Source organism: Pelobates fuscus, chromosome 9, assembly GCF_036172605.1.
Source record: "Pelobates fuscus isolate aPelFus1 chromosome 9, aPelFus1.pri, whole genome shotgun sequence".
In the NCBI taxonomy this organism is placed as follows: domain Eukaryota; kingdom Metazoa; phylum Chordata; class Amphibia; order Anura; family Pelobatidae; genus Pelobates; species Pelobates fuscus.
The window spans coordinates 130,078,297-130,100,871 of record NC_086325.1 but is presented as its reverse complement, the minus strand read 5'-3'; the positions used below and the strand labels follow the sequence as shown (position 1 = coordinate 130,100,871).

General features: G+C 45.3%; 1 protein-coding gene across 1 annotated transcript in view; it reads left to right on the top strand.

The window, feature by feature from the left end:
• Positions 1-21,457, top strand: part of LOC134573038 (uncharacterized) — a 185,429-nt gene extending 163,972 nt beyond the window's left edge. Inside the window, exon 8 of the mRNA XM_063432422.1 lies at positions 20,932-21,457. Within this exon, the coding sequence (XP_063288492.1) occupies positions 20,932-21,411 (480 nt within the window). The 3' untranslated portion in view covers positions 21,412-21,457. The remainder of the gene's footprint in view (positions 1-20,931) is intronic.
• The last annotated feature ends 1,118 nt before the right edge of the window (positions 21,458-22,575 follow it).

The following is a 22,575-nucleotide window of genomic DNA, read 5'->3' as shown; positions in this document are numbered from 1 at the left end:
AATTCTCCCTGATTTAGAGCCTCATACCTATATATAGCCATTATCTGTGCAGCAGCCTTTCTCTCTGCTATATTCTCTATAATGCTCTGCACAGACCTAACTACCAAAGGAATCAGACATGGTAGGAGAAGGCACAGCATCAAGATTAGCATGACTCCACCTACCAATGCCTTAAGTCCTCCAAACTGCTCATACCAGTTACCAAACCAACTACTTGGATTATACCCTTTCCATACCTGGGTAGGCACATGCGCTAGTTTAACCATATGGCTAGTAAGCTCAGCTATTGCTTGCCCTTCATCATCTATTTGAAGACAACAATTGCTTAGGTTAAACTTCCCACATACACCTCCCTCTACTGCCAATAGGTAATCCAAGGCTAATCTATTTTGGTAAACGGCTGTCCTCATCCTAGTATTATGTTTCGCTAGGAGATTGAGCGCTTGCGATGTTTCATTGGTAATTATCTCAACCACTGCCTGTAACCTTATAATACGGTTGAGCATATATATTGGGGTTCTATATCCAAAAGTACCATCCTCTGCCCACGTAGCTGGCCCATAATAATCTATAATACGCTGGGGAGGCCACTCATTATCTTCCCAGGTACCTATCTCTAGGGGTCCCCTATTCTTTCTATGATTCACATCATATACCTTAACTCCCAAAGTCTCTCCTGTTTCAATAGGCAACAAGAAGAAGGATGGTTTGAGCATGCCTAACACACATGCCCCTTCCCAGTCCTGTGGTAACTCCGAATAGGCTTTCTTACCACAGATCCAGTACAAATTTGCTGGGGCTTTCCAACTAGATGTAGCAGATAGGTCAAACCACACATCCTTTAAATTGGTATAACTTGCAAACGGGTTAGGTGGTTCTGAGACATTTGAAGCTGGCCACTAAGTTGTATTCTTTGTATCATCATCATAAGCTTTTTGCCCTAGACAAATCAATTCTCCTACAGATGTATTAAACATTATTCCTTTCCTTGCTATGCAAACATAACATATAATGGAGGTCTTTAATCGCCACTCAGATTTACCTCTAACACTCATTTGATAATCAGCTTGAGAAGATGTTATCTGTTCAATTGTCTCAGAACCGGAATACATTACCTCCTTTGCTTCCCAGGGCCATTGGTCTCCCATATTAGTACCTCCACACACATAGCAGTTGGTTACATTAAGACTACCGGCAATACTCTCTGCTAGATCAATAAACAAGTTCTTAGCATTATGGGGGATCTTATTCTCTACACTCATCTCCTCGTAGAAAGAATGGAAAACCTGATGAGTCTGGGCTGCCACAGTATCAGTCTCTATCCCTATAAATAATATTGTCCCAGGATCCAAACCGGTCCCATATATCTGGAACCCAAATAAGTTTCCGAACCTATCTATAAACTGTTCAGGATTATTAATAAGTATATGGACTGGGTTACACTCCATAGACTTACAATATGGTTTGGTAGGCAACTTAGTAACAATCATATTCTTATCTACTGTCTGTCCCCAAGTTGCCCACCCTACACAAGACCAATATGGACAATAATTATAATTCTTATTTGGGCATTTTGGATCTATATACTTGTTCTTACTACTGGGGCAAATATACTTCTCATTAGACCCATACGTTCTTTCCCATTTAAGATCCCCGCATACATTCCACGGTTTTCTACCACTTGATATCGCCTTACATGCATCAAATAGCAGAACACCCGAAGAATGTACGGTTTCTAGTATTGTCTTATTTATTAGGGTCCCCTGTAAGTCTCCATTCCGAAGGTTCAACCAAATTGTACGGGGTTGATACTCTGGACTAAAACACTTAGGTTCTCCTACTCCTAAATGGCATACACTATAATCTATACCTAAGTATCTACACTTAGATACATATCCTTTACACTCATATTGTGAATGCCAAATAAGGGTCTGGGAAATATGATCACCTGTTTTTGTAGTCTTAATGCAAACCTCACAGCCAGGTGTGTCGGTACCTCTACCTTCCTGAATAATTAAAAACACACATATATACATTATAAAACACATCACTCCTGACATCTTTGTCCTCATTCTTCGACCGTGCGATGGCACCTCAGCTTCCAGGATGTAAGGGCTGCAAGGAATGGAGTCCTTCAAGTCCTCTCTTCCCTTCACAGAGGTCCCTTCAAGACACTCTGGCTATGTATCGTGGGTAGGTGGTCAGGCTTTATTATGGCCGTCAAAACACCTACTTGCTGATCTCTTTGTTTACTCTTGAAGTCCCAATATCTCCTCGTCACTCCGACTGAGTTACACGCTTTAACCGGATCTTGCAGGGATTCTCTGGATCTGGTGTAGCTTGCCAAGAATCTACTGCTGCTGGTTTAACCCTGGAGTGATGAATCCACTGAGTCACTTCAGCCATCCTTTATAGCTGTAGGGGTAGACAAAAGAACAACATAACCCCTCCACTTTGGCCCCAACGGTACACTGTTCCACTCCTTTATCCAAACTTGATCTCCTGGATGATAACAATGGACAGGTGGATAAATATTCACAGGTAATCTATCTTGTACCCATTTCTGTACCTCCTCCATAGTTTTACCCAACTCTACAACCTGCTGCCGGGTAATTCCTTCTCCCAACTGACTTAAATCCCCCCTTAAGTTACCAAGTACAGGAGGTGGACGCCCATACATAATTTCAAAAGGTGAGAGACCCATCCTTCTGGTAGGTGTACTACGAATGCGCAACAGAGCTATTGGCAAAAGAACATTCCACTTAAGTTGAGTTTCTTGACACATCTTTGCCAATTGGTTCTTAATAGTTCTGTTCATCCTTTCCACTTTCCCAGAGCTCTGAGGCCTATATGCCGTATGAAGTTTCCACTTAATACCAAGCATATGAGTCAGTTGTTGTAGGCACTGGTGAACAAAGGCTGGACCATTATCCGATCCTATAGAGCATGGTAGTCCATATCGGGGTATTATTTCTCACAACAGGAATCGCACAACTTCTCCTGCTTTTTCTGTATGAGTAGGACATGCTTCTACCCATCCTGAGTAGGTACACACAACTACTAGTAGGTAGCGATGTCTGCCGGATTTAGGCATTACCGTATAGTCTATTTGAAGATCGGACATAGGGAGTCCTCCCATATACTGGACTCCCGGTGGTTTCACTGGACCTTGCCTTGCGTTGTTCTTGGCACATATCACACATCTTCGTACAATGGCTTGAGTCAAGTTGGACAATCTTGGTATGTAGAAATGCTTCCTAAGAGATTCTTCCATGCTATCTCTTCCGAAATGTGTCCCGTTATGATAATTCTGGACAATTTCTACAGCTAGCAATGCTGGAATAACTATTCTTCCATCTTCTAACTGATACCAATTGTTCTCCAGGTACTTCCCAGCTTCAGTTTTTAACCACCCGGATCGGTTCAGGGGTTCGCAAAAAGTATGGAAGTCCTTTGTGACCGGTCCACTGGGGGCGGACTGCCCAAAATAGTTCCAGAGGTTCGTGTGGTTTTGCCGGTCACTTCAGAAAAAGGGAAGAAATGCATAAAAGTACCGAATGAATTCCCCTGGCTCCTAGCAGCGATTGTTCCCCTCATTCGTGTGCATATTGGTACCAAATAGCGCTCTCCTAGCTAATCGGTATCACTAGTTCCAGCGTTCGCATGATGGAGACCGGTGTTTGGGAAGTCGAGTGTCCGATTTTAGTTCCAGACACTCGACGACCAAGTCCCGCTGCCTTTGTTTGGCGAAAACAAGATGGCCGCGGTTTTCTCTGCCACGTGGCGTTCGACAGTACGAACGCTGACCGCACACATAGAGGGTGAAAGTGATGCCGGCTTTGAAGTTAAGTGAGCCAGGGGTGGTCTCGGTTCGGCAGTCCCATCTGCCGAATGAAAAGTACACAAAAAAACAAGAACTATGCAACAAAATATCGAATAATATAGTCATTTCTTCACACTGCTCCCCTATAAGTCCATAGGTCGGCATACCCGCCTAGACCCTGTCGGGTTGGCTTGGGGATGTCCGAGAAAAGTAGCGGTTTAGGAGTCCAGTTCGGTCTGGCGTGACAGGCCATCCGCATTACCATTTTGTTTTCCAGGCCGGTACTGCATAGTAAAATTATAAGGTTGAAGGGCTAGGCTCCACCGTAATAGCCTGGGATTGTCTCCAGCTACCCGGTTAAGCCATACCAGGGGGTTGTGGTCCGTCATAAGGGTAAATGCCCGCCCATACAAATAGGGCTGGAGCTTCTTGAGTGCCCACACGAGGGCCAAGCATTCTTTTTCTACGGTGGCATAGCTGACCTCTCGGGGTAACAGTTTACGGCTGAGGTATGCCACCGGGTGGTCCATGCCATCTGTGCCCACTTGGCTTAGCACGGCTCCCAGTCCGAACATGGAGGCATCTGTGTGTACAAGAAATTGTTTAGTGTAGTCAGGTGCTGCCAACACAGGAGCCTCACTCAATGCCGCTTTAAGCTTCTGGAAAGCGTCCGTGCACTCTGGGGTCCAGGAAACCTGTTTGGGGAGGGCCTTTTTGGTAAGGTCGGTGAGGGGTTTGGCCAGGGCGCTGTACTCTGGGACAAACTTTCTATAATAACCGGCCGTCCCTAAGAAAGCTAGTACCTGGGTTTTGGTCCTAGGTTGGGGCCAGTTCGCTATGGCCTCTACCTTCGCTGGCTCTGGACGCTGTCTACCGGAGCCCACCCTGTGGCCGAGATACTGTACCTCGGCCAGACCTACGTGACATTTGTCGGGTTTTAACGTGAGCCCGGCGAGGTGGATTCGTTGGAGTACCCTGGACACATGGCCCAGATGGTCTCCCCATGTGCGGCTGTAGACGGCAATATCGTCTAGATACGCGCATGCGAAGTCCTGAAATCCCTCCAGGAGCCTATCGGCCATCCTCTGAAAGGTAGCCGGGGCATTCTTCATCCCAAAGGGCATAACCTTGAATTGGTATAGCCCGAAAGGGGTGACGAATGCCGACTTGGGGATGGCCGCAGGCTCCAAGGGGATCTGCCAATAACCTTTGCACAGGTCCAGGGTAGTCAAGTAGTTCCCCCCCGCCATACGGTCTAAGAGCTCATCTATTCTGGGCATGGGGTAGGCGTCTGTTATGGTACGATCGTTAAGCCTCCGATAGTCTACACAGAAGCGCGTGGTACCGTCGCGCTTCGGTACTAGGACTACCGGGGAGGCCCAAGGACTTTGCGAGGGTTCTATTACCCCTAACTGTAACATATCCCTTAACTCGGTGAGCATACTCTCACGCACTGCTTCCGGGATCCGATAGGGTTGTTGCCGCAGTGGCGTCTCTCCCTGGGTTTCCACGCGGTGTACCGCAGCGGAGGTATAGCCTGGGGTGGCTGAAAACATCTCTTGATATCTTTGCAGCAGTTGCGTGGCCTCACCTTTCTCCAGGGGGTTTAAATTTTGACCCAAGCTTACTTGGTCAATGGTACAGGGAGCGGTGTCTAGTAAATCGGGAAGGGGTAGTCCCTCACTATCTTCTGTGGCGGGCGCACACACGGCGCCCACATCCTCTGTTCTCTCAAAGTATGGTTTGAGCATATTCACATGGAAGGCTTTGGTCAGCCTTTCATCTGAGCATTTGCTCACGATGTAGGTGGTCTCGCTAACCCGTTCTACTACCTTAAATGGTCCCTGCCATGCGGCTTGTAGCTTATCCTTTTTAACTGGCCTCAAAGCTAACACCTTCTGCCCCAATTCTAGTACTCTATCTTGGGCTCCCCTATCGTACCATTTCCTCTGGTCCTCCTGGGCCGTCTGCAGGTTCTCCCGAACCGATGCGGTGAGCGCCCGCAGACGGTCCCGGAACTCCAGAACATACTGGACGATAGGGACTCCCCCCTCGTCTGTATTGCCCTCCCAGTGCTCCCGTACGAGCTCCAGTGGGCCCCGAACTTTTCTCCCATACAGGAGTTCGAAGGGGGAAAACCCAGTGGAGGCCTGGGGCACCTCACGGTAGGCAAACAGAAGGTGGGGGAGGAATTTTTCCCAGTTCTTGTGGGACTCCGTAAAGGTTTTTAGCATCTGTTTTAGAGTGCCATTGAAACGTTCACAGAGCCCGTTAGTCTGGGGATGGTACGGGGCGCTGAACAGGGGTTTCACTCCACAGCTCTGCCACAATTGTTGTGTCAGGGTAGCCGTGAACTGAGTTCCCCGATCGGATAGGATCTCTTGTGGGAAACCTACTCGGGTGAAAATCTGAATAAGGGCTTCGGCCACGGTCTCGGCCTCTATATTGGTGAGGGCGACTGCCTCCGGGTACCTAGTGGCGTAGTCGACCACGGTTAGTATGAACTTTTTGCCCGACTGGCTGGGTCGGCTGAGGGGTCCTATTAAATCTACCGCTACTCGGTGAAAGGGCTGTTCTATAATGGGCAATGGGTGAAGTTTGGCCTTCCGAAGATCTCCCCTTTTTCCCACCCTTTGGCAGACGTCGCACGTCCTGCAATAATACTTGAGGTCCTGGGTGACCCTGGGCCAGAAGAAGGTTTGGGTTAACCTGTCTCTTGTCTTTTTAACCCCTAAATGTCCTGCTAGGGGAATGTCATGACTGAGTTTTAACAACTCAGCCCGGAATTTACGGGGTACAATTAATTGTCTTTTGATGACCTGGGTGGCCCCCTGTCCCACCCCCTCGGTCACTCTATATAGTAACCCCTTATACCACTCAAACTTTTCGTGCGGGTTGTTCCCTGGGGTAACGGCCGCTGCCTTCCTATAACCCTCTAATGTGGGGTCGGTACGCTGCTCTTGTTCAAACCCCTGGGGGGTATCCCAGAAAGGGAAGGTAGGATCGGGTAAGGGGGGTATTTCGACTCTTACCTGGTTTTCCTCAGAGTGCAGCGGAGCTTCCAGTCTGGCTTGAGCTCGGGTGGTCACTGGGTATGCCTCAGCAGGGGGGTCTCGGGCCAGTTGGGAGGTCAAGCATCCTACATCATTCCCCAACAAAACCTCGGCGGGTAGTTCTTGCATAATCCCCACCTCTAGCTGTTTCGACCCGGAACCCCAATCAACAAGGATATTAGCGGTGGGCAGTTTGTGAATAGCGCCCCCAGCCACCCTCACAGCGACTGTGCGTCCGGTGCGAGCTTGCGCTCTGATCGTGTGAGGTTGCACCACAGTCAAAGTAGCCCCAGAGTCTCTCAGAGCCCGGGCCCCCACGCCATCTACGGTAATCCATTGGCGGTGGTGGTCCCGGTTGTCACCCCCAGCTTGAACTGGGTTGACCTCGTGCAATACACTCCACTGTTCTTCTTGGTTAGGAACACCGGTTGTGCCTTCCTGTTGCACACAATGAGCAGCTGCCCTGGGTTGTTGTGGGGGTTGCCTTTCCCAGCTTCCCCGGTTTAAGCGAGGGCACTGATTCTTGTAATGCCCTGGTTGTTTGCAATAATGACACACTGCAGGGGGACGTGGTGTGTTTGCTGGGTTCGGTGAAGGGTTACTCATGGCGGGTCTAGGAGGGGTAGGGGTTGTTGGAGCCTGGTAGTTAGGCTTAAAAGGTGGTCTGCTCACCCCTTGCTCCTTCCTCCTATTATCCTGATACTCATCCGCTAACCTGGCGGCTTCCTCCACAGTTTTTGGTTTTCTATCTTTAACCCAGTCTTTTATGTCCTCTGCAGCGTGATTAAAAAATTGCTCCAGTAACATAAGTTGCAAAGCATCCTCCAGGGTGGTTGCTTGGCAGCCCTTCATCCAATTGCGGGCCGCCCGTTGTAGCCGAAACGCCCATTCCGTATGGGAATCTCTCCCAGTCTTTCTCAGATCTCTAAACTTTTTCCGGTATGCCTCCGGAGTTACAGCATATCTGGCCAACAAAATGTCTTTTATTTTTTCATAATTATGTATGTCCCCCTCAGGTACTGCTCGCAGCGCCTCGGCTGCTCTACCTGACAATTTACAGCTAATGACTGCAGCCCATTTCGTGGAGTCTAATCCCTCCAGTGCACATTGGCGTTCAAAGTCTTGCAAGTAACTGTCAATTTCCATCTCATTGTCATTGAAAGATTTAAAGGCTGCATAGTTTACCTTCTTTGGGATTTCCCCAGTACTTCCCGGGGAGTGTAGTAAATCCCCCTGTGACGGTCTGTCCCGGTCCTCTCGCTCTTTTTGCGATTGTCTGGCTTGTGCCATGACCTGCAGAACCGCCTCTGTAGCTGGGTTGGGTCCCAACAGACTGAGCATCCATCGGATGTCCTTTTGCATCGCATTTTCTTCCTCTTGATCCATTTCTGTGTTGCTGGTATTATCGCTCTGCATTAATTCTGCAATTAACGTGGCTTTTGTCTTGTTACTTGCCACTCTGCCTCGAGCTTCCAGTAAATCCTTTAGTGTGGTTCTTTTAAGTAGCTGGTACTGCTGAGCCATTCATTCCCTTGCTTGGTTTGCAATGTCCATTCGGGATTCGAATCCCTCCGCTTGCCACCAGTTGTAAGGAAACCAAGTTTAACCAAACCGAGTTCGGTAGTTTCCTCCCGGACGGTCAGAGCCTAAGGTAGCGAGAGTCCGGTTCGGTAGTTACAGGGACGAAGTCCATACGGAATATAACAGCTGCATAAGATAATTCCCTCGTTACAGCATACGAATTCCAAATAACAGTCAGAGTCCAGGTTCAGGATACAAGCAGAACTAACGTTTATTCACACACATGGCTTTTTATGCAGGTCCCCATGCAAGGGGACATCCCACAGGGAGGAGTAATATTTATCCAATCCTGGACAGTAAAAATATAAAACACACCTAATACAAACAGGCAGTTCCCTCCCCTAGTCCTGGAGATAATCAGGTCTGATATAGTGCCAACCTAATTATCTCCAGGCTTAAAATTCACCATTTTCCCCAACTTCTGGAACACCCCTTTATACCTGGGGTATCCCCACAAATACTATATCCCCTGATAGCCCCGATCCGGGTGACCAACATATCCAAATTTCACCCGGATCGGTTCAGGGGTTCGCAAAAAGTATGGAAGTCCTTTGTGACCGGTCCACTGGGGGCGGACTGCCCAAAATAGTTCCAGAGGTTCGTGTGGTTTTGCCGGTCACTTCAGAAAAAGGGAAGAAATGCATAAAAGTACCGAATGAATTCCCCTGGCTCCTAGCAGCGATTGTTCCCCTCATTCGTGTGCATATTGGTACCGAATAGCGCTCTCCTAGCTAATCGGTATCACTAGTTCCAGCGTTCGCATGATGGAGACCGGTGTTTGGGAAGTCGAGTGTCCGATTTTAGTTCCAGACACTCGACGACCAAGTCCCGCTGCCTTTGTTTGGCGAAAACAAGATGGCCGCGGTTTTCTCTGCCACGTGGCGTTCGACAGTACGAACGCTGACCGCACACATAGAGGGTGAAAGTGATGCCGGCTTTGAAGTTAAGTGAGCCAGGGGTGGTCTCGGTTCGGCAGTCCCATCTGCCGAATGAAAAGTACACAAAAAAACAAGAACTATGCAACAAAATATCGAATAATATAGTCATTTCTTCACAGGTTCCCACACGGCTTCCAGTAGTTGTAATATCTCAGGTGCGTACTTGATTTCTTTACCCTCTGAGTTCAGTAGTCCTCTTTCTTTATACAAAGCTCCATGGGCATGAGTGGTTAAAATAAAAACGCATACTTGGAGTCCATGTAGACGTTCACCCTCAAACCTTCAGCCAATTGTAACGCTCGTGTGAGTGTGATTAGTTCTGCCTTCTGTGCCGATGTTCCTTTTGACAATGGCCGAGCTTCTATCACCTTGCCTATGGTTGTCACTGCATATCCTGCATAGCGAATCCCTTCTTTCACATAACTACTGCCGTCCATATAGTACTGGACATCAGGGTTCTGGATGGGAAAATCACGAAGGTCCGGCCTACTTGAAAACACTTCATCCATCACCTCCAGGCAATCATGTTGACTCTCAGTAGGTTGTGGCAAAAGGGTAGCTGGATTCAAGGTATTAACAGTCTCTAGATGCACTCTCGGGTTTTCACATAACATAGCTTGATACTTAGTCATGCGGCTATTGCTAAACCAATGATTGCCTTTATAGTCTAGCAACGTCTGTACTGCGTGTGGGACTCACACGTAGAGTTCCTGACCCAGAGTGAGCTTATCAGCTTCGGCTACCAGCAGGGCGGCGGCAGCTACAGCTCTTAGACAAAGTGGAAGACCACTGGCCACTGCATCCAATTGTTTGGACATATATGCAACAGGTCGTTGCCATGATCCCAAGTACTGTGTCAATACTCCCACAGCTATTCTTCTTTGCTCGTGTACATATAAGTAGAATGGGCGTGTATGATCAGGTAGACCTAATGCTGGGGCACTCATCAATGCCTTCTTCACATCTTCAAATGCCTTTTGTTGTTTGGGGGCCCACAGGAAGGGATCGTGTTCTGTACCTTTTATAGCCACATGAAGAGGTTTCGCCAATATCGCATAACTGGGAATCCATATCCTACAGAAGCCTGCTGCCCCCAAGAACTCTCGCACTTGTCTTCTATTCTTGGGTATTGGTATTTGGCATACAGCTTCTTTTCTCTCTGGCCCCATTATCCTTTGACCTTCAGAGATATGGAATCCCAGATACTTGACAGTTGGCTGACACCTTGTATCCTGCCTTCCAAAGAATATGCAGTAGATCATGTGTTGCTTGCTGACATATCTCTCTTGTAACTGCCGCTATCAACAAATCATCTACGTATTGTAATAGTACACATTCCCCTGGGATGGACTTGAAATCCAGTAAGTCTTGACTTAAAGCTGATCCAAATAGGGTAGGTGAATTCTTAAACCCTTGGGGCAATCTTGTCCAAGTCATCTGGCGTTTCGAGCCCGTTACAGCATTTTCCCATTGGAATGCAAAGATACACTGGCTTTCCGCAGCAATTCGTAGGCAAAAGAAGGCATCTTTGAGATCCAAAACAGTGAAATAGGTAGCCCCGCCCGGAATTAAAGCAAGCAGGTTATATGGATTGGGCACAACTGGGCATCATTGACTGCTCTCAAGTCCTGCACAGGGCGATACTCATCTGTACCGGGCTTTTGAACAGGCAACAATGGGGTGTTCCAGGGGGAAGTACAGAATTTTAGGATACCATACCATATGAACTTATCCAAATAAGATTGTATGTTCTTCTTGGCCTTTTGTGGAATGTGATATTGTCTCAGGCTTACTGGATAAACCCCAAGCTTTAGTTCGATACGAATTGGTGGGATATTACGAGCAAGTTCTGGTGGGTTATTCTCTGCCCACACTCCTGGTATATTGAACAAGGATTCATCACTCTTAGGGTTTTGGCTGGTCAACACTGTATAAAGGCGCCACTCTTCTTCCTTTGGTACAGATATTGTCATTATACCTGAGGGTCCATTGAACTTCAAAGATGTTGTTCCGTTAGGTAGAAACGTTATCTGTGCTTGTAATTTCGACAACAAATCACGTCCTAGCAGTTGGACTGGACATTCAGACATATAAAGGAACTGGTGTTTCACTATGTGGCCTCCCAATGTACAGAGTTGACTTTTAAGAACCGGTTTAGTGGCACTCCTTCCAGTTGCTCCTATTACGGTGATAGTTCTTCCTGAAGGAGGAGCGACTAGGTCAGTCACCACCGAATGTTCAGCACCAGTGTCAATCATGAAAGAACTCCTTTTTCCCCCTATTGCTACATTGACCATAGGCTCCGCTTGGCCAAGGGGGATGGAGCCCGGTCGGTATCAATAGTCCTCCATGACTGTGTCAGCCAAACCCACAAAGTCCCTATCCTCTCTCTCGCGGGTTCTCTGCGCTGCTGGGTAATATCTATCTCCACTAACACAGGCAGCTGACTGAAGAAGCTCTATTTGAGAGTGAAACGCGTATTGGCCATTTTTAAAGGACTTTTATTTGAGGACTTTTATCATCTTTGTTTTTATGTTTATTTTAAACCAATAAATTCACCATTTTCATTCAAAACCTCATCCAAGTCCTTTTTGGAGCCTCCAAGGAATCCTCACAGGGGAAGTGCCATCCCCATTCAAATTGGCACAAAACCTACACACCTAGAGCCGGGATTCGTAGGCTCAGGACCAGTGTTCCTGAGAAATTCTTCAAGCCGAAGTAGGAGGGTGGTGCTACCATAACAGCACACAAGCCTTGATACGGAGCCAGTGTTTTCTATATACAGGCTCCTTGAAATGTGAGTGTAATATTCAGCACGATATCATTATAATCACTGTGAAGCCATTTTTCAGTACCATCTACACTATATTGTATTTTCTGTATTTTACTTTGACATGTACCCCATATTTTACCATTGAATGAGACTACGTTTTGGTAAGATTTATCTGTGTTTGAGCGCTCCACTTATAGGTGTAGGTCCTTGTCACTTACACCGCACCAATATCTACTAAATTTATTCAGTGGAATAGAGGATATTTCCACACCAGTGTATTGAGCTGCCTGTAAATCACTTTCTGACTTTTTTGAGCACTTTTGTTATACACACTCCTCTGTAAAAAGAGGCAACCTTTGATTGGTATTAGTAGTTATAGTACGGTTAGCATTGGTTAGAGTACAATTTAAAGTCACAGTTCAATTAGTAGTTGTTATGGTGTTAAACATACAACATAGATGACAGTTATTAGTAGTTATTTACAATATCAGTAGTTATTATACATGGTTATGGTACCGTGCGCTATAATACAGTTACACACTATTTACACTCTCGCTTGACGGCAGAGCTCACGCTATCTAGCAAGATATACACGCTACTACAACAATCTTTAACACATTTACAATTCCCAACTAATCTATTGGCCAGTACCTCGATGGACTACCTAAAACTATTTACATCCGTTTTGGTTAGCCACGCTGCCCAAGCACCACATATAGCGCACTAGAGGGCGGAATTTACAACAGCACCCTCTTAGTCTATATACTCTATTAAAAATCTAGTGGGTTCCAAATTTACACGCCTTCCCACTTAGCCAAGATAGGTTGAGATCTAGCGGACCGAATTTACACAGACGCCGCTTAGTCTCCCGGTCCCTCCGACCTAGCGAACGTAATATACACCCTAGAACGCTAGTCTAGACAAGACACCGGTGTCCGGCTTGGGCTATTTACACAGAACCCAGCCTGACTCCAAACCAAAATTAAACGGGCTGCCTACAGGGCGTTTAATTGAGCGGTGCGCCTTCGCTCCTTCCCTCCACTGGAGGGGGCAGATTCCATACACAAATAACCCCTTATGGGCCTACCGCACAATCGGTATCCAATACCCCTAGTGGGTCCACCGTCTAAAACAGTGGTCATCTTACCTCCTCGTTCCTGAACCTGGGTTCACACTCATCGACGGGGACACCCCAGCACTTACTACGTAGAGGCCGATGATCTCCTGGACAATAGACCAGTGGCGCCGAGACGAAGGGAGGTCCACGCAGAAGTTCAGGGGTGCAGCCGTAGAGAGCGTGGGCAAAGATAGACCGTCTCACGCCTCTGCTTCTCAGCTACCGTTGAACGATTAGCTTCCCGGCCAATTGCACCAAATGATACCGGAGAAACTGACGGAAGTCAAGCACAGAGAGATGGACACAGGTTTCTTCAGGAAGGAAGATATTCTTTATTCGATTCACTGACCGGGACTCAGAGGGACTAATGTCACCAAAAAAACAGCAAAGTCTGAGTCCTGATCATACAGTGTAGGTCCCTTATACAGGCATGTAGCTCCTCCCATAATCAGTTCAACCTACACATACTCTTATCTAATCAACTGAATAGAGACTAAATTCCTGTTTGACCACATGGCTTGCCCAGCACAATGGAGGAGGGGAAATACTCGTATATCCTGTATTCCTACACTTGCTCCTTACACTACTGATTGTATCTTAGCTACGTGTAACTGACTAACTGATACATCAACATATGCAAGTGCACATACCACGTGGCAATCTTGTCCTAGTAAATTTATTTTTACTGAGATTCCACCACAGGCGTGACAGGTTCATCATGAGGTCAGTGTTTGCAGCCATACTGAAGGGAAGCAAGAGAGCAGTCCAGGAGATGGGAGCTGACTGGGTTCAGGAGCAGCTGAAATCACTGATGACAGCAGAGCTGAGAGGCTTTATGGCAGACAGTGCAGGCCTAAGTTGCCTAGGCAGCAAAGGCATCACAGCAGGGCACAGGACATCACAGTGCTGTTCATGACCGCAGGTTCATGAGGCTTAAGCCTGATAGGAAAGGTGTCAGATCGGAACATAGCAGATCCAGTGATCATCATGGCAAGGAACTGGAATAGGAATCCTTTGGCAGCAAGAGTGACAGGTGAGTACAAGCAGCCTGGGAGGGGTTGGGAACGGTGGCAGAGGACAGAGTGGGTCATGGGGGCCACACTGTTTTCTGGGAAAGAAGATCCCCCAGTCCGGCAGGTGGTCCGAAGGGGCTGCACTTGGAAGCGGGATGGCAGGTCACTTAGCCCAGCTGACACCACTGATGACACAGATCTGTGGATGGCAGACAGTCTAGACCTTAGGGGCCTAGCCAGCGAAAGCATCACAGCAGGGCCCAGGACATCACAGGTGCTGTTCAGGACCAGAAAGGTGTCAAATCAGAACATAGCAGATCCAGTGATCATCATGGCAGGGAACTGAAACAAGATTCCTCTGGCCACAGGAGTGATAGGCATGTATCAGTAGCCCAGGAGGGGTTGGGAACAAGGGCAGAGGACAGAGTGGGTCCTAAGGATCGCACTCTTTACAGGGAACCAAGGTGGGCTCCAGGGGCAGCACTTGGGAACTTGATGGCAGTATACTTACCCTAGCTAAGGGACAGTATTGGTAGGAACAGACTACCCAAGACTTCTTCTCCTTAAAGGTTTCTTCTCCTTCGGTTTCATTTAGGAACCAGGCTTCAGGGTCCATACAGCAGCTACAGTTTCTGAAACTGGAAGACAATGAGAGGCAGCCCTGCAATTTTTGGCAACTGGGGGTTCGGGTGCTGAGTTAAATAGTGTACTACATGGTGGAAACTTACGAGAAGGTTTAAATCTTTTCTAAATTTGTGTCAGGCTTTGGGCAAGTTTGGGTATCACAGGGTTGGGGCAATGCTACTGTAGTTCCGGAGATTGAAGGGAAGGTTGTGGGTAATGTAGTGGCAGCATCTGGTGCTTGGTCATGGAACTGTCTGGTTGCATTCCTGGTGCGGCCAGACAGAATGCTTATGTATCCTTTTCAGGGGGTTCCGGCGGTCCATTTAAAATGAAAGATGTAAGAAAAAATTTGTAAGGGGGAGTTTTGGGAATATTTTGTCTTGACATTAGAGGAATTAATTGTCATGAATGAAGATGATTAGAATGATGCAAAGGAAGTGGGGAATGAGAAAAGGCGGCAGGAACAGAAGATACCAAAGTCTTTTGGTAATTGGTTACGGGCTTTGTTGCATCCTTGCTTTGTTCTGTTATCTAGACTTAAGTTGTTTTTTTGGCTACTCAAAGATAGCCAATGCAAGTGGGGCAGCATCTGTAAGTTCAAGCACAAGTGCCCCGGCTCTAGGGGAACCCACAGACTTAGCAGGTTCTTTAAGTGGGGTAAGACCAGTTCCACCACTGGCACATCTGGCTCTGTGGCAGCTTACGTTGACATGGGACAAAGCCCAGTGAGGTTATTATTATTGCCATTTATATAGCACCAACTGATTCCGTAGCGCTTTATAATATTATGACAGGGGGGATTTAACTATAAATAGGACAATTACAAGAAAACTTACAGGAACAATAGGTTGAAGAGGACCCTGCTCAAACGAGCTTACAGTCTATAGGAGGTTAGGCGCAATGCTACCCTGGCTAAGCCACTATGCTAATCAAGAGGTGAAGAGGTGCACGTTTGTTAAGGGTAAGTTTTGCAGTTCCGTGACTTGAAATCAGTTTTGGAGTTCCCGCAGTTAGTTAGCGACAATTTGTTCAAGGAAGTACAGCTATGTAGGATGGCAGGGCTGTTTGAGCTGTTCCTGTTTAGAATTGTATTAGAGGTGGCGCTGAGGAAGGTTACTAGAAAATGCAGACTTATCCACTATCTGTTTCCTCCTGAAGGGTCATCAGTAAATGATGATATTGATAGGGAGCTATGCTCAGTCTCTGACGCATCATCTGACCAGGCGGTTGAGTTGGTTAAGAGGTCTGGCAAAAACGCTCTGTTGGCTACCCATACTTCCTTATTGCCATCACTTATTATGATGTTTTTTCAAAGGAAAGTTCTTTGTGGCTTTGTGTCTATCAATGGGATGTTTCATCTCATGTGCTTACTTGAAAATGTGTAGCACTTTTGTGAAAAAAAAACATCCTCAGTATGAAGTATTGGTGGGCCATTTGTAGGTACACTGGTCACAGAAGAGAGCTGCAGTTGGGTTCCAACAGCCTGGCTTTCCGGTGGACCAGGTTACATTGGTGTGGCTCCGGTTTTGTGGTTTAAGGTGGAGAGAGGTATGTCAGTAGATGTTTAGCAGGTTGGATGAGGTAGCAGTCCCCAGATTTTGTTTTATTTCACGCAGAAGGTAATGTCCTGGGCCAAATAAAGGGAGTGTACAGGCACTCTTCCATTGGATAGGTGCTGGATATCTGCGTAACCCACTCCTGATACCTCAAAGTAATATATACAACAACAACTGATACCGCACTCTATTATATAAAGTAATTATGTAAAGCAAATACTTGCAAATATAAATTTATTAAATATGTAGAGATAATAAATATCTCAGAAAATAATTCCTATAATGAATGATGTACATCCCATCTCACCATGAACACCTTAATAGCAATAAATGCTATTAAATGTCCTGGGGCAGGTGCAAAAGCTGGAGTTCGTTAAACAAATTAAAAGGGATGTGGACCAATTGCGGGAGTTAGTGGCAGGGGTAGTGGTTATTTGGTTGTAAATGGTTACCCGGTTTCACTGAAGGCATGCTTAAGGTCAATAAATTGATAGCAGGTGATTAGGCACTTGGGGCTGGAATCAATGTTGCTAGGTTATTTTGAATGGAAGGGGTGCATTTTTCGGATGTTGCTCTCCACCTTTTCAATTTGGGAATACAGGAAGGTTTGGCCAGGACATTGTATATTGGGGGTGGTGGTGCTCAGACATCTTAAAAGGTCAAGGTCTGAGCTGAGGCGGGGGACTAGATAGGTAAATTCGTGGAAGGGGTTGTTATTACAGATTTAATTATATATTTTTAAAATTTGGTATGGGGTTTAAAAGCAGGTATGGTAGATTTCCAGCTGGCCTGTGGTTTAGAACCTGGGGGTGTAGGGGGTATCTCGGTATACCCCTACATTTGCTCATTCGGGCATGTTGGTATGGTAGGTTTCGAGCTGGCCTGTGGCTCAGAACCTGGGGGTGTAGGGGGTATGTCGGTATACCCCTACATTTGCTCATTCGGGCAAGTTGGTATGGTAGGTTTCGAGATTGCCTGTGGCTCAGAACCTGGGGGTGTAGGGGGTATCTCGGTATACCCCTACATTTGCTCATTCGGGCAAGTTGGTATGGTAGGTTTCGAGCTGGCCTGTGGCTCAGAACCTGGGGGTGTAGTGGTATCTCGGTATACCCCTACATTGGATCATTCAGACAAATTGCTTGCATTTTATTATGTTTCATTATGTTATTTTATGTTGTTATATTATTATGGTGTTATGTTGTTAATATTGGGGTCATTGTCATTCTAATGTTGTGGGGGGTTAGTTATACACTATGTCATAGGGTTTGTTTGACAATCACTTTTTGTATTAAAATTGATATTATATTATTTTAAATATTATATGTTGTGGGGGTTAGTTATATACTGTGTCATAGGGTTTGTTTGATAATTACTTTTTGTATTAAAATTTATATTATATTATATTAAAAACTGGGGACAAAATGTTACCCAACATATTGATGTCCGTGCATTATTGGGTATGTATGGGGTTGTAACGGATCGCCTGGCACCCCGACTGGGTACCTCCATTGATGGATGTTCCTAGTGCTTCCCGAGGGCTCCAACCACTCCACTTGACACCATAAGCACTGCAGACCCCACGAACCGCTGCAGCTTGGTTGGGGTCTCGCCGTCACCTACCTACCCTGGACCTACGACAAGGCTGCAGGCTCCAGTGGGTGAACCTCTTCCTTCAGAGAGTGAAGCAGGAACAAGCTCTAAAAAGAGCATAGTGATTATAGCCAGGGGAGTAAACAACGTATAGCAATCCCAAGTGTAGATGCAGCCTTTTCCCCCACACATGAGACGAGGCTCTATGTTGAGGATCAAACAGGAACTCAGCAGTCTGAGGGTTTATTGTCTCTTATATACAGGTTTTCTCTCAGGATTACCACACACATGGACCTTGTAGAACACAGGATACAAAGTTACAAAACCAATCAGGACAGACTTGTACAGTTAGACACTCCCAGCTAATGTACACAAACCCTCCCCTCTGCCTGTGATACAATTAACCCCTTAAGACCGGAGGGCGTACAATTACGCCCTATTTTGAGTGGCTCTAAACGCCGCCGGGCGTAATTGTACGCCCTCTGTTTTTTTCTTACTTACCCGGTCGCCGGCGATCCCACGCCGGCGATCGCGGTTGGGGGGACTCCCAGGGAGCCCCCCGCGGCACGTCCGTCCTCCTGGGGGCTCCTCACAATCACAATATTGTGATGTGAATGTTTACATGGTGTGTTCAATAAAAACATGGCAACATTTCATTCTTTGCGTGTTATTAGTTTAAGCAGACTGTGATTGTCTATTGTTGTGACTTAGATGATGATCAGATCACATTTTATGACCAATTTGTGCAGAAATCCATATCATTCCAAAGGGTTGACATACTTTTTCTTGCAACTGTATACCTATATATAAATAAAAAAAAAAATATATATATACATACATACATATACACATATGTATATATATACATATATTAATTCTACACATATATTTATGTAATATTTTTACATAATTAGGTATCCTAATTAATTACAATTAGCGGGACCTGCCTGACAACCCATGCCGAAAGTATAGGGTATTTAATTTGCTAGCACTATATTTATCCCTATAACTTTCCAAAACACCATAAAACCTGTACATGGGGGGGTACTGTTTTACTCGGAAGACTTCCGCTGAACACAAATATTAGTGTTTCAAAACAGTAAAATGTATTACAACGATGATATTGCCAGTAAAGTGATGTTTTTTGCATTTTTCATGCACAAACAGCACTTACACAGACGATATTATTGCTGCAATACTTTTTACTGTTTTGAAACACAAATATTTGTGTTCAGCGAAGTCTCCCGAGTACAACCCCTCATGTACAGGTTTTATGGTGTTTTCAAAAGTTACAGAGTCAAATATAAGGCTTGTGTTTCATTTTTTTCACATTAAAATTCGCCAGATTGCTTACGTTGCCTTTTTGACCCTATGGTAGCCCAAGAATCAAAATTACCCCTATGATGGAATACCATTTGCAATAGTAGACAACCCAAGGTATTGCAAATGGGGTATGTCCAGTCTTTTTTAGTAGCCACTTAGTCACAAACACTGGCCAAAATTGGCATTTTTTGCATTTTTCACACACAAACAAATACTAACACTAACTTTGGCCAGTGTTTGTGACCAAATGGCTACTAAAAAAGACTGGACATACCCCATTTGCAATACCTTGGGTTGTCTACTATTGCAAATGGTATGCCATTATGGGTGTAAATTTATTTCCTGGGCTACTATACAGTCTCAAAGGCAACGTAACCAATCTGGCGAATTTCAATTTCAAATGTAACACGCTATATTTGACCCTGTAACTTCCCAAAACACCATAAAACCTATACATAGGGGGTACTGTTTTACACGCAAGACTTTGCTGAATACAAATATGTGTATTTTATTGCAGTAAAAGCAACCAGTATTATGACATTGACAGTTAAAATGTCATGTAGAACTAAAAAATAACAACATTTCTTATTTTCTCCCATTTTTTTCATATTAAATTATGTTTCATAGCTAAATTTAATATGAAAGAGGTGAATTACGGTTGGACAGACATATAGCGCAAATGCCAGGTTTTGTTTACGTTTTGTTTTGTTCACAACATGTACATTTGGCTCAGTCCTTAAGGGGTTAACAAACACAATGGGCTAACTTAATTACTCACAGGCCGAAAACAACATATTTTCGCCACAGGTTTTTTTAACCCCTTAAGGACACATGACATGTGTGACATGTCATGATTCCCTTTTATTCCAGAAGTTTGGTCCTTAAGGGGTTAAATCTTAATACCAAAGGGTACGACGATGCGCCTCTCAATGTATATAAGATCAGGCAACCAGATGCAACCTGAAGAAATAGGTACATATTTACAAAAGACGCAGGAGTTGGATGCTAGCCAAGTTACTGCTGCTTTGCCACTCTCTGCATACCATACGTTGAGTGTATGGTATATACACTTTATGCTTAGTACCTCTAGGCATATGATTTATTCTAAAAAAACAAATGTGTATTTTTTTATTGCCTGCAAAACTAATACCATTACATACATATCTTCTGGTATAGGAGTGTCTATAGTTTCCTGTAAAGCATTTTCATTATGGTATAGCATTAGAAATATACAAGTTAGCAAATAGTATTTTAACAGTGAAAAACTGGAGTAACGGTAGAAAAACTGGAGTAGAGCACTGCTAAATTAATTGTATGTTTCTATAGAATGCAGATTTATTTGATCAGGAACTGTATAATGCTTAGTGTGTCTGTATGTGTTTTGTGTATATTTATAAGTATTTTAATTTAAGTGATGAAAGTGGTAGTAGCTGTTGGACTTTTGTCACAATGTGCAAAATGAGAGAGTACAAAGAGCAATTACATGTTACATAGCATGAAATTATTGTACTGTTAATAGGTATTTTTGTTCTGTCCACAGGGATTTTCTCAACATTTTCTTTCAGTTTTGGTAGCAGAAGAGTTAAGCATCTGCGCTGTTCTGTCTATAGAGCCTGTGAAGAAAGATGTCAGACACAATGCAGACAAAGGACTACAATCACGCAGGGCATATGAACAAAATGGCTTCTTGGAGCAAGGTGAAAATAATGAGAGTGAGGAAGAGGACGGTTTTATAGAGAAAGATATCTCTGAATACAGTCAAGAGGATGACTATCCTTCCAATGAAAATCTACACATGTACCCTCATGTTCATGAAGAATGGAACAATCAAACTATAAACCTTAATTCTGTACAGTTTACAGATCTTGGAGAGGATTTGTTTCTGCACGAGATGACAACAGATGCTGTTAATGTAGCTCTGAGTGTGTGTAGTAGCTCAGAACATATGGATTGCAGCGAAGAAGAACATGAACAATGGGAGAGCATGCAAGCATTTAGTGGATATGAGAAAAGATATTGAATTTTGAATATACCTCAAGTTATTAAAGTAAAACTTTCTTTTTGTAGATCATGCCATTTTTAATTAAACATACTACACTACATTATAGTATATTTTTTATATGGAAAGGTACCCAATTGGATTTAGAGCTCTTTTTAGCAAGTATAAATTTTAATGAATGGGGTTTACAGTTCAGTAGTTCTTTTAGTAGCCGTAATATTCAATTTTTAGACCTGGAAATTTATGAGGAAGCCGGTAATTTAAAAACAAATTTAAAAAAAAAAAAAAGTAGATGCCAATAGTTATGTGTTATACAACAGCCGGCACTACACTCCCTGGCTTAACAATATTCCAAAGGGCCAATTACAAAGAATAAAAAGAAACTGCACTGAACAGACTGTTTTTGAAGAGCAGGCGAAAGTAGTAATCAGGGCCGCCATCAGGGGGTGACAACCATGACTGTTGTCACGGGCCCGGCGGCCCTGGGGGGCCCGGACTGCTCTGGCAGTCCTGGCCCCACTTTCTTTCTCTGCACACATAGATAGCGAATATCGCGATCTATGTGTGCAGCCGCGGGCCCCCGGCTCCATGTTACCGCAGAGGGGGCCCAGGCAGCACACAGCTTCTCCTCTTCTCCTCCCTGCTATAACTCTCGTGAGACCCGGTTGCCATGGCAACGCTCCGCGGGTCTCGCGAGAGTTATTGGAGGAGAGAAGAGAGGAGAAGCTGTGTGCTGCCTGGGCCCCCTCTGTGGTAGCAGGGAGCCGGCGGCCCCCCACCGGACCACCAGGGATGGAATCTCCCCCCTCCCTGGACAAAGGTAAGCAGGGAGGGGGGAGAAACAATGTAATTAAATTTAAATGTAAAAAAAAAATTATGTGAAAATGCCCATTCCTCCCCCTCCCCCTCCCCCTTCCCCCCAGATTTACACACACACACACACACACTACACACACTGACACACACACACACACACACACACTACATACACTGACACACACACTGCATACACTAACACAACACACACACTACATACACTAACACAACACACACACTACATACACACTTACACAACACACACACTACATACACTGACACACTACATACACTAACACAACACACACACTACATACACCGACACAACACACACACTGCATACACCAACACAACACACACACTGCATAC